Below are 14985 nucleotides of genomic sequence, written 5' to 3' on the forward strand. Positions count from 1 at the left end.
AATGTGTTACAGCAAAATCCCAATGTGTACAGCAGTGAAGGTACTTCTCACTGCAAAGCTTTCTTCGGGAGGTAATTTAAAGAGGAACAATGTCATTTCCTTGCTATATTCATTGACTTCTCTTTTTAATCATTGGTAGCATTTCTAATTATTTTGGTAATAGGTTGTTGTCTCAATGGTTGCTGTGACATTTTTTTTGCTAAAAATGTTGTAAGTAAATGACGTCAATATGGGCTTATCGTTCCCATGTGAAGCTTGCCTCCGTAGTCATTATTTAATTAAATTGGTGTCATGGGGCCAGTGTTATACAGGAACTGAACCCTCAATTAGATCACAGTCTTAACAGGAAATGAGATGTCATGGCAACCCAGGACCTCTATATAAGTGGCGAAAGAGGACTTCTGATCAGTGAGTAAAAGGTGGATGAGAATGAGTCACATCGCTCAAGACAAAACAAATCAGTAATAATAATCCTTGCATTTCATATATGATTTCACCCACAAAAATATACAGTCAACTCACATTACAGTATATTCTGTGAAGAGCTTTGAGAAATCTCGAAGTGATGAGGCGCTATATGAAATGCAAGGATTATTATTATTATTATCGTTGAAACATCTCAAAGCGCTTCACAGACTACATTGCAAAGCGGATTGACTGTATTTTGTGGGCGAAACACATATATAAATGATATAATGAAAAGGAATCACTGCATTCCTGAAATCTGGATTTCCTCTTTTAAGATACCACTAGAAAGATTTATGTTTTATCTGAAAACACTGCCTGTAACCCTGTGTGAAAGTTACTGGGCTTAGAAGCCTTGTGTGACTTTTGGTTTGTGTTAGGTGGGAAATCATTCAAATGATGGGGGTTATGAATAGTTTACATCTGGTGGTAGCTCAGTAATTCAGATATACATTTTTTTCCCATTTCAAACTTGTTCTCGGGAGCTACAGTAAAAACTACGCCAATTGGAGTTCAATAAGTAATGAGTTAAAAGATGTAAAAACGAATACTAATCTGTCATATGATCTTAAACATAGCCAGTGGAACAATTCAGAAATGGCTACCCACCCCTAGTGTTGGTAATTGTTTGACCCCTTCGATACCACTTTTCACCAACACTCTTATTAAAATAACCTGTTAATATTTATTTCTTAACCTCAGTTGTCCTTTCATTAAATTCTCCTGGACAGGCTCTGTATCACAAACTAGTTATTTAGATGTGCCCTTTCTCTTTTATCGCTCACAAGGATGCAGAATACCACCATATTTCATTAAATGTTCCCACATCAGGGCATGAGATGCTAATCTAAGATGACACTCAGTGCAATATTGGGGGGTTTCTGTATTGTCTTTCAGATTAGATGCTAAACTGATCTCTCGTTTGTTTCTTCCTCAGGTGGATGTTAAAGATCCCAATGAGTTTCTCTCAGTGTTCTGGGCAACACTCCTGCAGGTAAATTGGTCATTCAATTCATCTTTCTTTGTGGATCTTGCTCTGTTCCAAATGGTTGTCCTGTTTGCACACAAAACCAGTAAATATAATTGGCAAATGTGCCTTGAGACATTGGTGTGATGAAGTGCTATCTTTCTAATACTCCTTAAAACAGCTCCGCAGTACTGGGAACCCTAACACAGGTCCCTTGTAACCTCTGAGAACCCCAATACAGGTCCCTGGTACCCCCTAAATACCCAATGCAGGGCCTCATTACCCTCTGAGAACTGTAACACAGGTCCTTATACTCTGGCTTTTCCACTTTTAGTGATGTTGATAGTGACTCTGTTTCTGGTCACTTACTCTGTCTTGCCTGCTTTCCCTTTGCAAGCCTGCTTCTATTTATATGATTCTATGTATTTTTTTTAAATAATCATTAGCAAACCAAATCTTCTTCCATAATTTTTTGAACATCAGGAGGTGGAAAGGCATGAGAGGTTAGGATACAGAATCTAATGATGGTTTTGGTAAAGCTTATGGTATAAATTAATCCCTTACTACACAACATGATTTTGTCTCCTCCAGCTTCATCATTAGGTTGTCATTAACAAAAATATTGTGACTTTGATATCCTTTATAACCTTTGCTTTTTTTCCCCCCAGTTTTTGACATTAAGAATTTAGTAGTCTGCTCACGAAGGCTGTGTGGTCCCTTAGGCTGATAATAAATCTGGGCTAGGGTGCTAGGTACCCTTTCTATCTTCCTGGGATTCAGTTTGGTATGCTCCTTTCAAATTAATTGTTCAGAAATTGAGCCTTCTACTTTGTCACAAAATCCAGCAATCCAGGTTATTTTGTCTGCCCATCATCATGATCATACAGCTTTTCAGAGGTATCTTTATCTCTGGCAGGTGAACAGGCATCACTTCAGCTTCTCTGGACACGTTAATGATGTCTCAGCAACTGTTCAGATTTTTGCCCACAATGTCCTTGAATCTTTTCCTCAGCAGCTTTCAATTCTTTAATTCCTTAATACTTTTGACTTAGGATTCAGGGTTTTAGGGATTTTAGCTTGGAGCTCTTTCATTTCCTTTGCTAATCCATCCTGCAAGGATTCCCCGTTTTGTATAGGAATAGCATCTTTCTGCACAATGCCTTTGTAAAACTTAGCAGGGTTCCCGAATCCTGCCTGTACACTTATTCACAGTGTCTTGGTTCTCTTGAGATCCCTTCAATGATTTTTTTCTTATTTTGCTGATTTTCTTTTTATGGAATATGGAAAGCACCAAATGTACTGCCTCACATTGCTTTTCTCAGCATTACATGAGTAGATTTGAAGTCTGGCTTGAATATCTCTTGAATATTCAGCGCCTTGGGATGTCCCCCTGATGTGAAAGGCACGATACAAATGTAATTTGTTGTTGTTGTTATACCTTAAGAAACACAATTTGTAATATAAATTATAATAATGTCAGTGTTTTACTCAGTGTTTCAATACAAGGAGAAGAACAAATGGTGAATACATAGGAAGTGTTTTATTATTAAAGGATATGTAATAAAGTACACTTAGGCCACATGACTTTCCACTTGGTTGAGGAACAGTATATTGTTTGGTGCGAGGGCAATATTGGAGAGAAACATAAGGACACGGCAAAAAGAAACTGGCAGATCCACGACTGTTTGTGGGACACTACTGTGCACAATTGGCTGCCTCGTTTCGCCCACAAAATATAGAGCCAATTCACTTTACAGTATATTCTGTGAAGCACTTTGAGACGTCTCAAAAGATCAAATGCAAGAATTGTTATTATTATAATTATTAGAAGTGTGGGTATCATTACCATCAATAAAATATTTAAATGAAATGCTATTATGTTTTGTGCTATTCTTTCACAATTTAAAACCCATTTCGTATCTCATATCTTTGTATAAAATCTCCTCTGAGAAATGCTTTTTCAAGGTTGAAGGCTCCTCGATTATCCAGTTTTTTTTTAGTTCATCCCTCTGACATTGGTAAACCGATTTGTTGCATTGCTCTCAATTGTCTCCAGTGCTTTCTGTTGAGCGATCAGATCTGGATGCAGTAAATATGGGTGTGGTATAATCAAAGCAGTTTGAGCATGATTTCTGCAGGTTAGAACCTATTTTGTTCAGCAGTGCAGCCTGGAATCTTTGTTTATTTTTAAACAAATAAAATCTAACAAGTTGCAGAACACTATGTAAACATATAACTGTAGAACAAAAATAAGATGTAATATAAATCAAAACAAATACGCAAAAGAACAAAGAAAACCGATTGCATTTCTTATTGCTGTCTCACACTGTTTGGACATGGTGAGCAACAAGTCAGCTAACGCCCCTAGGGCTTTTTCACTTTCCCCGTTGTTAAATTCAATTTGTGGCTTAAACTGATGAATGCCGTAAGGGAGACAAGTACATTAAGATGTGATTAAATCATGACTTTGGTATGAGGAACCCTCTCAAACTTAGCGTCTTCCCGGATTAGTATCAGTGAGCAGCTAAATCTTACTAATGCTTTTGTTAGATCCTCATATTTGCACAATGTGCCATGCTGGAATAATCACCGTGGCCATTTATAGCACTGTTGCGCAAGGGGCAAGTTATTGAAAAATTGTTGGGCCAGATCATGTTTGATGTTCAAAAAAGAATGTGCGACTGTGGCAGTTTACCACAGTCTCATACGAATCTCTCGAATCGAAACAATATGTCATGGGATCAGGCATTCCACAGTGATTAAAATGTTAAAGGCAATGAAACCAGTGGTTGTCTTGTGTATGTAATGTATACATCAGGTTAAGTTTCTTTTGGGAAGGAATATATGTAACATATAATATGTAACAAACAAAATATTGTATATATACATGTAATACCTGTAATGTAAACGTTTTGACTTGGTGGTGTTGGTTGTTTCCCACAAATAGCCATGAAATGAATGACCAATTTTATTTGGGGGATTGGGGGCCAGGATGTTGGGAGAAACTCCCTTCTCTTTTGAATAGTGCCACGGGATCTTTAATGTGCACCTGAACAGGCAGATGGGACTTTGATTTGATGCCTCATCCGAAGGATAACGCCTCCAACAGTGCAGCACACCCCAGGACTGCATTGGAGCGCCAGCTCAGACTGTGACTTATTGGGAGGGGGAATAAATGGGAGATATGATGGGATATTTATCACCGTAACTATAAGCTACATTCGTACCAACATTGTGTGCAAAGGCATATCTTCAAAACAAAGCAGCCTTCTGTCTAAATATATCAGTGGAACATACATGTTTTGTAATCTATAGCTTTCTTTTCTAAAGAATGTCATCTCTTTTGTATCTTTTGACGGATGATCCACATACACACGAACACAAAGAAAAAGGGTGTGTCTGTTTGCTAATCATTCTTTACACTGCCAGTGCATAATTGGCATATGTACAACATGCCACATAATGTGCTGTATCTGTAATTTACATAGAGTAAGAATGAAGGATACAGCTCGGAACAAAACAGTCTCAGTATCATTTCCAATCAAGCTCTGTCTAAGAGTCCCGGCATCACTTGTCAGGAAGAGGCATCATCAGTGTAGTATAAGCTGCAGGATGTCAATACAAAATAATTCTGGATGTAGAATGAAGAACCATTCAAATACAATGATCAAGTTATCATGTGCACCTACAATGATGTGGTTGACAGTTGCTAATATGCATTGTTAGTGCAATTTTAAAAGTGTGGCAGATGCATGTATATATTTATGGTTTATTAAGGGTACATCATGGACATGCACTGTGATATATTACCATAGACGTTCAAGGACTGAGAGGGGAGATGAGATTATTGCAAAGGTAATGACAATATTGCTTCATTTGTATCTGTCCTTAACATGATTTGAAACAAAGGGAGTATCCGGAAGGGTACAGCAAATTGACATTTGTTGATGATTTCTGCCTATCACAATCAATAAAGTGTCAAATCTGTTGAAAACAGACAAGGAATTATTATTTGGAGCTGCTGTATTTAGGATAATATAACATGTAACATTTTCTGGGAGATTTCACAAACTGCCCTTGAGTTCAGCAAAAATCCCTCTAAACCCCTGATTATCAAGCGCCTTCAGACATCCTCCCGACTGAAAGGCGCTATATAAACGTAATTTAATTTGATGTTGTTGTAATGCAAATTATTAGTGCTCCAAGACGCTACCCTGCATGCAGGTCGCTATGTACATACAAGTTGTTGTTGTAATGCAAATCATCAGTACAAATAATTAGTACAGGCTAGTGGCTCTGTGCAGGAGAGTGACATCTATGCGCTAACAGAAGACAGCCATTTTTTAGCCCGGGAAGCCAGTTAATCACTGCTGGAAGCTTGATGTACTGGTCCTCGCTGTTCTAACAAAGTTGTCGTGTTCCGAGCCACGCAGATTGAGAAATTGAGAAAAATTGCAATTTCAAATCCTGATGTATGCTGTGTCAGCATATCTCAGCCCAGGCAACAATTGGGGCATTTCAGTTGGCCTATAGTGGGTTTGAGTGAGGGGAAAATCAGCCAGGGTTCCCCACTACTCATCACAATCAAGAACCCTCGCCTGCGCTGGAACATGTGTCTGTGTGGACATCAACCACACACAGAAAATGCACAGTCACTATATTTTCCAGTGTGCTATATTTTCCAGTATATCCTGTGAAGCGCTTTGGGGCAGCCTCCAGACATGGAAGGCGCTACGTCTATTGTGAGGATTTATTATTTTATTATTTATTATCAGGTGAAGACAAGGTCGGGCTGAAAGAAGAAATGTCCGAGTCCACTGGCAGCTGACAAAGTCCGTGTCTAACACACACAAACAGAGGAAGCAGCTCTTCAGTGAGAGATTGCCTGCGTTCTTCCTAGTGAGAAACCTGGGTAAGGAGCGTGCAGTGCAGCACACAGCCAAGGTTGAAACGAGCAGCAGAGAAAAACACAACATGGTGGCACTGAGCTCAAGTTTCAAAGAAGGGAATAACTGAATTAGAGAAATGACTGCATAGGATGACCTATGCTGATGCAAACTCCTCCACTTAACTCAATTTTCTATTTTGATGAAATCATCGAAATTACAGCACAGAGGGATGATATCAAGATATTACTATAATACTATATTGCTTGTTTGCTTGAATTTTTTGAAGTGTCATCCATGATTATGTAGGATTGAAATGAACTTTTGGTCTCTGGAAGTAGAGCCTGTAGGGTTGTTTAAAGGAATAGGTTCTGTTACAAACCAAGAAATAAAAAAATACTACTTTAGCTGGAGGTTTCAGGAAAAAAATGGATGATGTAAAAAGTATGCCTTTTCATACTGTGTCATTGTATGATATATATGTACCTCAATAAACAATATTACTGTATTATTTATGTGCCTCTACTGTTTAATATTATACATATATAAATATGTATCAGAGTTCAGATGTTACTGATAATAATGGAGCCTGTTTTGGGGCAAGCAAGACCTTTAATCTGTGAGGGGAATGTCGATGTTGCAGCTGACATTAAAAGTGTGACATTTAACATCAAAAACATTAATAATCTAATCAAAAGGCAGTGCAGTGATTAATATTAAGACCAAATTGATAGAGCCTTGCATTCCCCCAAGCCTGGACCATAAACATAAAATTAATTGGGTGGAGCAAATAACCTTCACCTCACACCTTTCATCATATATTCTGGAGAAATCATTTTGAAAGGCAAGAGCCTTTGATAGGTCTCGTCACATTGCTGGCCACTCATGATGCTATTTACCGCTATTTACTTCAAAGCAGTAATTTATCTTTACATATTGCTCCATAAATGATCGATTCTATTTGAGCCACTGCTAAAGTGCCAGGAAAAAAGACTCATGGCAAAGCCACCAAGGTTCTGCGTGCAATATTTTCCTCATTCATTATTTTCTAGGAACCACACACTGATATGTGTGCTTTTAGTTATTTCTTTGTGTCTTTTGTGATCTCTATCTCCTATCTCTATCAGTTACAATTCATGTTCCACACTTGGTTGTGTCAGAACTTGCAAACTATACAGTAAAACTTCAAGGCATTAGCTCTCGAGTAGGACTTTGCCTTAAACCACTCTTCGTAGCTGGGACAAGGCCAGGCAGCGGAGAAGGAAACACCGCAAGAGAAAATAAACCTGGAATTGTCCACACATTTCCAGCAGGGGTCACTGGTTAATGACCCTGGCTTACTTTTTCCTTCCTTTGGTAGGTGAGGCAATTGTACTCCCACCATTGCAACTCCCACTAACTCAATACAGACCAAAGGTTAATTCTGGGACATTCCTGTAAGACTAACACAACATACAGTATTAGTACCTACTTGCCGCCCTTCCCAACAGAGACTTGAGTCCATGTTGAATGATATGGGTTCTTCACAGGAACCACACAGTAATAATTTATTGCATTTTTAAAAAATAATATTCTCTGTAAATTCCTCGATTCCCTCTATAATAGTTCCCATCCACCCTCGGCAAACCCTGTGACCGAGGACAGCAGCAATCGTACAGTAGAAAGAATTGCATCTATTAATAGAATGCCTTAGCAGCATTTCGTAAGAATTCTTGTTAGGAGGTGTTAGGAACATCGTAGCAACTGTTAGGAATCACTGCTTGTAACTGTGCTGACTAGTAATAATTTGCACCGTGACTGATACTGCCTGCTGCTGTGTTGTCTAAACACCCAGAGCTGATCTTGTTTTTTATATGAGCAAGACATAAGTTGAGAGGAGAAGTGGGAGCTTAAAACACATTGTTCGCTAACGTTGGCAAGCATTTTGTCTTACGCCTGCATTGAGAAATCCCATTATAAGCCCCAAATGAAAAATTTCCTTGTGTTAGCGAACATGTGTTTAATAAAATACAATGATAATTCTTCCATTTAATATAGCGCCTTTCACGTCAGGACAGCATTCCAAAGTGCTTCACAGAATATACTGTAAAACATGGTGACTATGGTTTGCAGATAAATCCCATGATCCAGACTTTTAAAATGCTGAGAGGAAAGAATAATGTGGATGCAAGCAGATTATTTAATTTAGACTGAGTCTAGCCTGGAGGCATAAAGTGAATGAGCTTCAAGCAAGATTTGAAATTAGAAAGATTCTCTGTCCTCACAGATTAGCGGAGTCTATATAGCCAAGTGGATAAAGTAATTAAGACTATGTCGATTAACGGCTTTGATAAGGAACTGGATAGAACCAGGATTTAGAGGAATGAGGATAACTACAGATTGAGATGATCAAGTGTTATGTGAATATGATGGGATACTGAGCTACTGCCATGATGGAAATGGCATCCTCAGGAAGACAAGTAGAATAAATGTTTTAGAGTGCTTCACAGTGATGGGCGTGCACTCCGAGGAATGGGGAGGGGGATGTAACCGTAGCTTTGGTCAAAGAGATCGGTATTTAGATGGGGTATAAAGACAGAGGGAAAGAGACAGGAAGTTCCATAGGTTGTGGGTAAAACCACTGAAGACTTTTGGCTGAAGTCAACCATGCAGGATGCAGGGAAACAATGACAAAGATAATATTTGGGATAGAGAGAAGCTTTCCAAGCATCTTTTAGAAAATCAAGCAGTTCAAGGAAATGGAGCTAATTGTATAATGTTTGCGGAAGGAACAGGTTTGTTGGGCTGAATGGCTTTCATCCTTTCTGTGTGTTATTTATTGTTAATTAATAATGATAATCCTTGCATTTTATACAGTACCTTATCACGTCGTGGAGACATTTCAAAGCACTTCACAGAATATATTGTAAAGTAGATTGACTGTATATTTTGCGGGTGAAACACAGCAGTCAATTGCGCACAGCAGGGTCCCACAAACAGTCGTTGATTGAGTGACTGCATTTTTTTGAAGGGATTATTATACCCGGAAAGCAGCACACGTCATCTGATGTGAAGTTTTATTGGGATTCCAGTTCTATTATTTGGAAGGTGCATTAGAAGCAGGAGTTGCTAACCCTGCGATACCCCTGTAAAGCACTGTCATACTAAATAATAGGATGCAAATTTCCAACACGTTCCAAGTTCCTGCCATCAACCTTGCCGTTGGGGGAAATTCTGAATCGAGATGAGGTGACCCCAGAGGGAAAATCAGAGCTGTTTTGTACAGTACACAGAGCAGCATTGGCAGATATTTGAAACACAGATCACCTACAAACCGTGACAGCTTGGAAATAGCATAACCCACCGGAGAGGGGGGTGGGGGGTGAGGGGTGGGGTAAGAGTAAAAAAATGGAAGTGGCAAAAAATGGATATAACCGGGAAACAAAGTACAAGCTTGGGATCTGGAATGGGATGATCTGATTGATTGCTATAATGATAATACTAATAATCCTTTCATTTGATATACCTTCCGGTTTATAATTTTGCTTAATGCAGCAGAGAAACATCACTGGCAGCAAATGACAAGAGATGAGAACCATCAGCAAGTCTGTGTTTCAACTTGGATCTTTGAATCACACAGAACATGAAATGGAAAATCACAAAGCAAAACAGCTATTGCTATTCTGGGACTCATATCCCATTTAAAGCTGTGTCAAAATATAAAATACACCATCAACCAAAACAGAACACGGTTTTTAATCACATTTTTAAGCAAACAGTAATGAAGTATAGGATTAAACAAATCTACATTCACACACACACACACACACACAACTGGAAATGCAAGAAAAATCAAGTTAACGTCTTAGAATCGAAATAAACTGAGAGGAAACCTTTTGAGGTTTATTACACAAAATAAAATCACTGTTTTTTGGGGGGGGAGAAGAGGGCAAAGTGACAATATAACGCATTTAAAAAAAACACTGAATGCAGAATATTGCAGACGATTAAAGGAGAGGAAATGCAAATGACAATTTTTGTAGCAAATAAAACCAAAAGGGATACGTGTGATGCCCGAGACCTTCTGTGAAAGGTGGAGAGGGAGGGAGGGAGGGAGAGGAGGAAGGAAGAGGAGGGAGTGAAGACTGGAGATAGATGAAAGTGGGGAGGGGAGAGGGGGAGGTGGGGGAGAGTGTTGGGGACACGCAGAGAAAGAGAGGAGAAGAAGGGAGTCGCCTGTGTTGCAAACAGCAGCTTTACAATCTGGGGCTGACAGAGGCGGGTTAGCAAGAGGCCAGAGCACAGAGCACAGGCAGAGAGAGAGAGAGACAGAGAGAGAGACAGAGCACAGAGCACAGGCAGAGAGAGAGAGAGACAGAGAGAGAGACAGAGCACAGAGCACAGGCAGAGAGAGAGAGAGACAGAGCACAGAGCACAGGCAGAGAGAGAGACAGAGAGAGAGAGACAGAGCACAGGCAGAGAGAGAGAGACAGAGCACAGAGCACAGGCAGAGAGAGAGAGAGACAGAGCACAGAGCACAGGCAGAGAGAGAGACAGAGAGAGACAGAGCACAGAGCACAGGCAGAGAGAGAGACAGAGAGAGAGAGACAGAGCACAGAGCACAGGCAGAGAGAGAGAGACAGAGAGAGAGAGACAGAGCACAGAGCACAGGCAGAGAGAGAGAGACAGAGAGAGAGAGACAGAGCACAGGCAGAGACAGAGAGACAGAGACAGAGAGAGAGAGACAGAGCACAGAGCACAGGCATAGAGAGAGAGAGACAGAGAGAGACAGAGCACAGGGACAGCACAGGCAGAGAGAGAGAGACAGAGCACAGAGACAGCACAGGCAGAGAGAGAGGCAGAGCAGAGAGACAGAGCAGAGACAGAGGACAGAGAACAGAGCACAGAGACAGGACAGAGACAGAGCAGAGAGAGAGACAGAGCAGAGAGAGAGACAGAGCAGAGAGAGAGAGAGAGAGACAGAGCAGAGAGACAGAGACAAGAGCACAGGGACAGCACAGGCAGAGAGAGACAGAGCAGAGAGACAGAGGACAGAGAACAGAGCACAGAGACAGAGCAGAGAGAGAGAGAGAGACAGACGACAGAGACAGAGAGAGACAACAGGAAAACACACCACACACACACACACACACACAAGCAGTTTCTTTCTGGCTGCTGGAGACATCCCTGCGAGTCAGTGATCCAGCAATTTCAGACCAAGGGAAACAGGGGGAGAGAGATCAGAACAGAGAGAGAGAGAGAGAACACACACACACACACACATATATATATATATAGACTATAGATAGATATTGTGCAGCTGTTGGGTTTATTTTTCTGTTTTCACATCTGTAAAGGATTTTGCCTGTGGCTCTGCCCCTGTGATGGTGCCTCGTGTGGACTGATCACGTCGGTGGGGTCGGAGGGGGAAGGGGAGAAGGTGGTGGAGGAGAAGGAGGAGGAGAAGGTGGTGGTGGAGGAGGAGGAGGAGAAGGTGGTGGTGGAGGAGGAGGTGGTGGAGGAGGAGGAGGAGAAGGTGGTGGTGGAGGAGGAGGTGGTGGAGGAGGAGGAGGAGAAGGTGGTGGTGAAGGAGGAGAAGGTGGTGGAGGAGAAGGAGGTGGTGGAGGAGGAGGAGGTGGAGGAGAAGGTGGTGGAGGAGAAGGAGGTGGTGGAGGAGGAGGAGGTGGAGGAGAAGGAGGAGGTGGTGGAGGAGGAGGAGGAGAAGGTGGTGGTGGTGGAGGAGAAGGTGGTGGAGGGGCAGAAGGTGGTGGAGGAGAAGGTGGTGGTGGACACAGTACAATGAAAAGCGAGAAGAAACTGACGCGGAAATGGCAGCAGCTGCCGGGGAGGAACACCTTCTGCTGCGATGGACGGATCATGATGGCCAGACAGAGGGGAGTGTTCTACCTGACGGTCTTCCTGATCGTGGGAACCAGCGGCTTGTTCTTCGGCTTTGAGTGAGTAACAATGAAGCAGGTTTTTTTTGTTGTTGTCTTGTCTGTCAGTCAGTCTGTGTGTCTGTCTGAGTGTCTGTGCGTCTGTGTCTGTGTCTGTGTGTGTGTGTGTGTGTCAGACAGAGGCAACAGCAATTGGGGTGTGTGTCTGTGTCTGTGTCTATGGGGGTGAAAGGGATGGTCATTGCTACACTTGCAAAAGTGTCTCTCTCTCTCTCTCTCTCTCTCTCACACAGACACTGACACAGTCCAATTTATTTCGTCTGATGTTTTATTTGAAATCCCAATCCACACTCCCACACAAACACATTTTTTTTTGTGAAAAATTTAAAAAAAATGCTACATTTGCAGCCTGATCTGAAATGATATATAATCTTAAAAGAGCCATTCCTCCTCCCCTCCCCTCCCCCCCCACCCTCTATACTGATTTATGGCTGACAAATGACATTAATTGAACGTGAATTGACATCAATAAGCGACATTCATTGTACTGTGGACCCGGTTGGATGGCTCGGCCTGCAAAAATACACAGTCACTACACTGGACAGCGATTCCGGCGACCAGCTTGGAGACGTCCTCCCGACGAGAAAGGCGCTGCATCAAGTGCACGGATTATTGTTGTTGACTGTATTGTTATAATCCCGCGTCCGTCTGTCAAATCTCAGATTTTCAGCTCGAGTTATTTTTGACTGATTTAACAGCAAACCGCCCCCCCCCACCCCGCACCCCCCCCCCCCCCCACACACACACCACGCAGAGGCATTTCGTTCCAATGACTTTGCAATCTGTCTCCTCATACCAATCGGGCTAGGCAGCGCTGTGATCTTGGCAGCAGTGGGTATTGTTAAAACCCTATTTCCTCTTGTGGAAATGCTTTAATCGCCCATCTGCCTCTGAAGTATTTATTAATGACGTTTCCTAAAAATCACGGCGGTATCATATTACACTAAAGTTCACGGAACGCTGTCTTAAAGAAGCACTGTCATGGGAGCCAGGACAACACGCAGTCAGTGATTTTCATTGTAAGTCACGAATGCCGGGAAACCGTTGGGATGTGTTTCTCTGTGATTGCAGACATCCATCAGAGTATTTGGCAAATCCTGATAAAATAATGTTTGCCAAACACTTTGCTAAGCGTAAATCCATTTACAAGAATGACATTTTTTTTTGTGCGTGTCATGAAATTATTCAGCACTTGCCTACAAAATATATAGTCAATTCACTTTACAGTGTATTCTGTGAAGCGCTTTGAGATGTCTCAACGACATGATAAGGCGCCAAATCATTATCATTATTATTTTCTCGTCCACAGCCACTGATTTTAAAGTTTGCTTTAAGCCTGCACCAATGGCTCACTGTGGGTCAACGGATTAAGTGGCTATGAGACATATGGTTTGATTCCTAATCTCTGCTGAGAGTACTGGGAGAGCACCTAAAGACATCGTCAGTGTCCCTGGGCTAGGGAGAGGAAAATTCCGCCTCCAGCTTTCCTGTGCGCCATCCAGTGACCTCTCGGGGTCTGCTTGGAGCTGAACTTCCTCCAAGGTGCCATGTTTGGCAGTGGAATGTCGGAATCCAGCCAGCCCTCTGTGGCGGTCTTGGTAGTCCAGTTCTTGAGCCAAGTGGGTCTGCTGTATTCCAAGGCACTGCTGATGACAGAACAGCTGGTCTGGCTTATTGGCAGGACATGGAAGGGCAGACCAATCACCGGATGCAGGGAATCCTTCCAATCAGCTCCTGTTAACCCTGCAAGCCACAACCGTAATGGGTAGGGTGGTCCTAGCTGGACAAGCAGCGGGAAAGCTTGCCAGACAGCAATATTAATGGCAAGCTATTCGGTTTTAGCTGGTTAGACTCCAGCAGTTACCTCAACGCACACTCTGGGGTCCCCAAGCCTTGACTCTTGACAACCTGCGCCTAATACTTTCCAGAATGAGGTAAGCAGGAAGCGTCCCTCCAGGATGAGAGTGCACATTCCATTCCAACAGTCTATCTCTGGGATTTCCAGGTGTCGGTGGGATGCACAGAATTCTCAGTTTGGGTTGGATACTCTTGAACACGGTGATGGGTTTCCGTATGTGTCAGACACCCGCCTGACCCAAGAAAAGAAAAAGGAATCCCCTGGAAATGGTATATGTGTGGACAACAACAGCGTTTTCTATAGCGTCCTTCACCGTGGTAATATCTTGAGGTGCTTTGGCTAACAGATATCAGCCCCAGGTGTGGTTTGGCTCTGTTGCTCTTCCTTGCCCCCGTGCTTGAGTGGCTTGGATGAGTCACTATCCAGATTTTCACTCAAAGGCACTTGTGCAACCAGCATGAAACGAGGAGAAATTGGTTATTTCATGATTTGAAATGATGGCTGCTGAGTATACGCTCAGCTGTTCCCGGGAGGGTGGTCCACGATGGAGAGCCAAACCTCAATCATGTCTTTGCTGTATCTTACTGTGCTCCTGTACAATGGGCTGATGTGGAAAAGAGGATAGGATGTAATTAACGTGAAATACATCTAAGAGCGGATGTGATTTTGTTTTATATAAAATTGTTTTTTTTAAAAACCAAAGGAACTCATCCAATGACCTACATTTATTTGTGTGTCAGCCTGGCTCGGGGAGAGTCACAATGTTTCGTCTCAAAGGCAGAAGGCTGTGGATTCATGCCCCATGTCGGGATTTTGAATTCATAATCGAGGCTGACACTCCAGTGTAGTGGTGGGGGAGCGGTGGACAGTTTT

At 42.1% G+C, this 14985-nt stretch overlaps 1 protein-coding gene across 2 annotated transcripts in view; it reads left to right on the forward strand.

Moving 5' to 3' along the window:
• Nucleotides 1-11765: 11765 nt before the first annotated feature.
• The window catches only part of zdhhc9 (zinc finger DHHC-type palmitoyltransferase 9), a 39103-nt gene continuing 35883 nt past the window's right edge, over nt 11766-14985 (forward strand). The window contains exons 1-2 of one of the 2 annotated variants that reach the window (XM_042340668.1): nt 11766-11770; nt 12062-12254. In XM_042340668.1, coding sequence (XP_042196602.1) covers nt 12097-12254 — 158 coding nt within the window. In that variant the 5' untranslated portion in view covers nt 11766-11770; nt 12062-12096. Of the gene's footprint in view, nt 11771-12036; nt 12255-14985 lie in introns of those variants that run through there. The other variant, XM_007891722.2, reaches the window with a different exon arrangement.

The sequence above is a fragment of the Callorhinchus milii genome, unplaced genomic scaffold (genome assembly GCF_018977255.1).
Source record: "Callorhinchus milii isolate IMCB2004 unplaced genomic scaffold, IMCB_Cmil_1.0 Scaffold15, whole genome shotgun sequence".
Lineage (NCBI taxonomy): Eukaryota > Metazoa > Chordata > Chondrichthyes > Chimaeriformes > Callorhinchidae > Callorhinchus > Callorhinchus milii.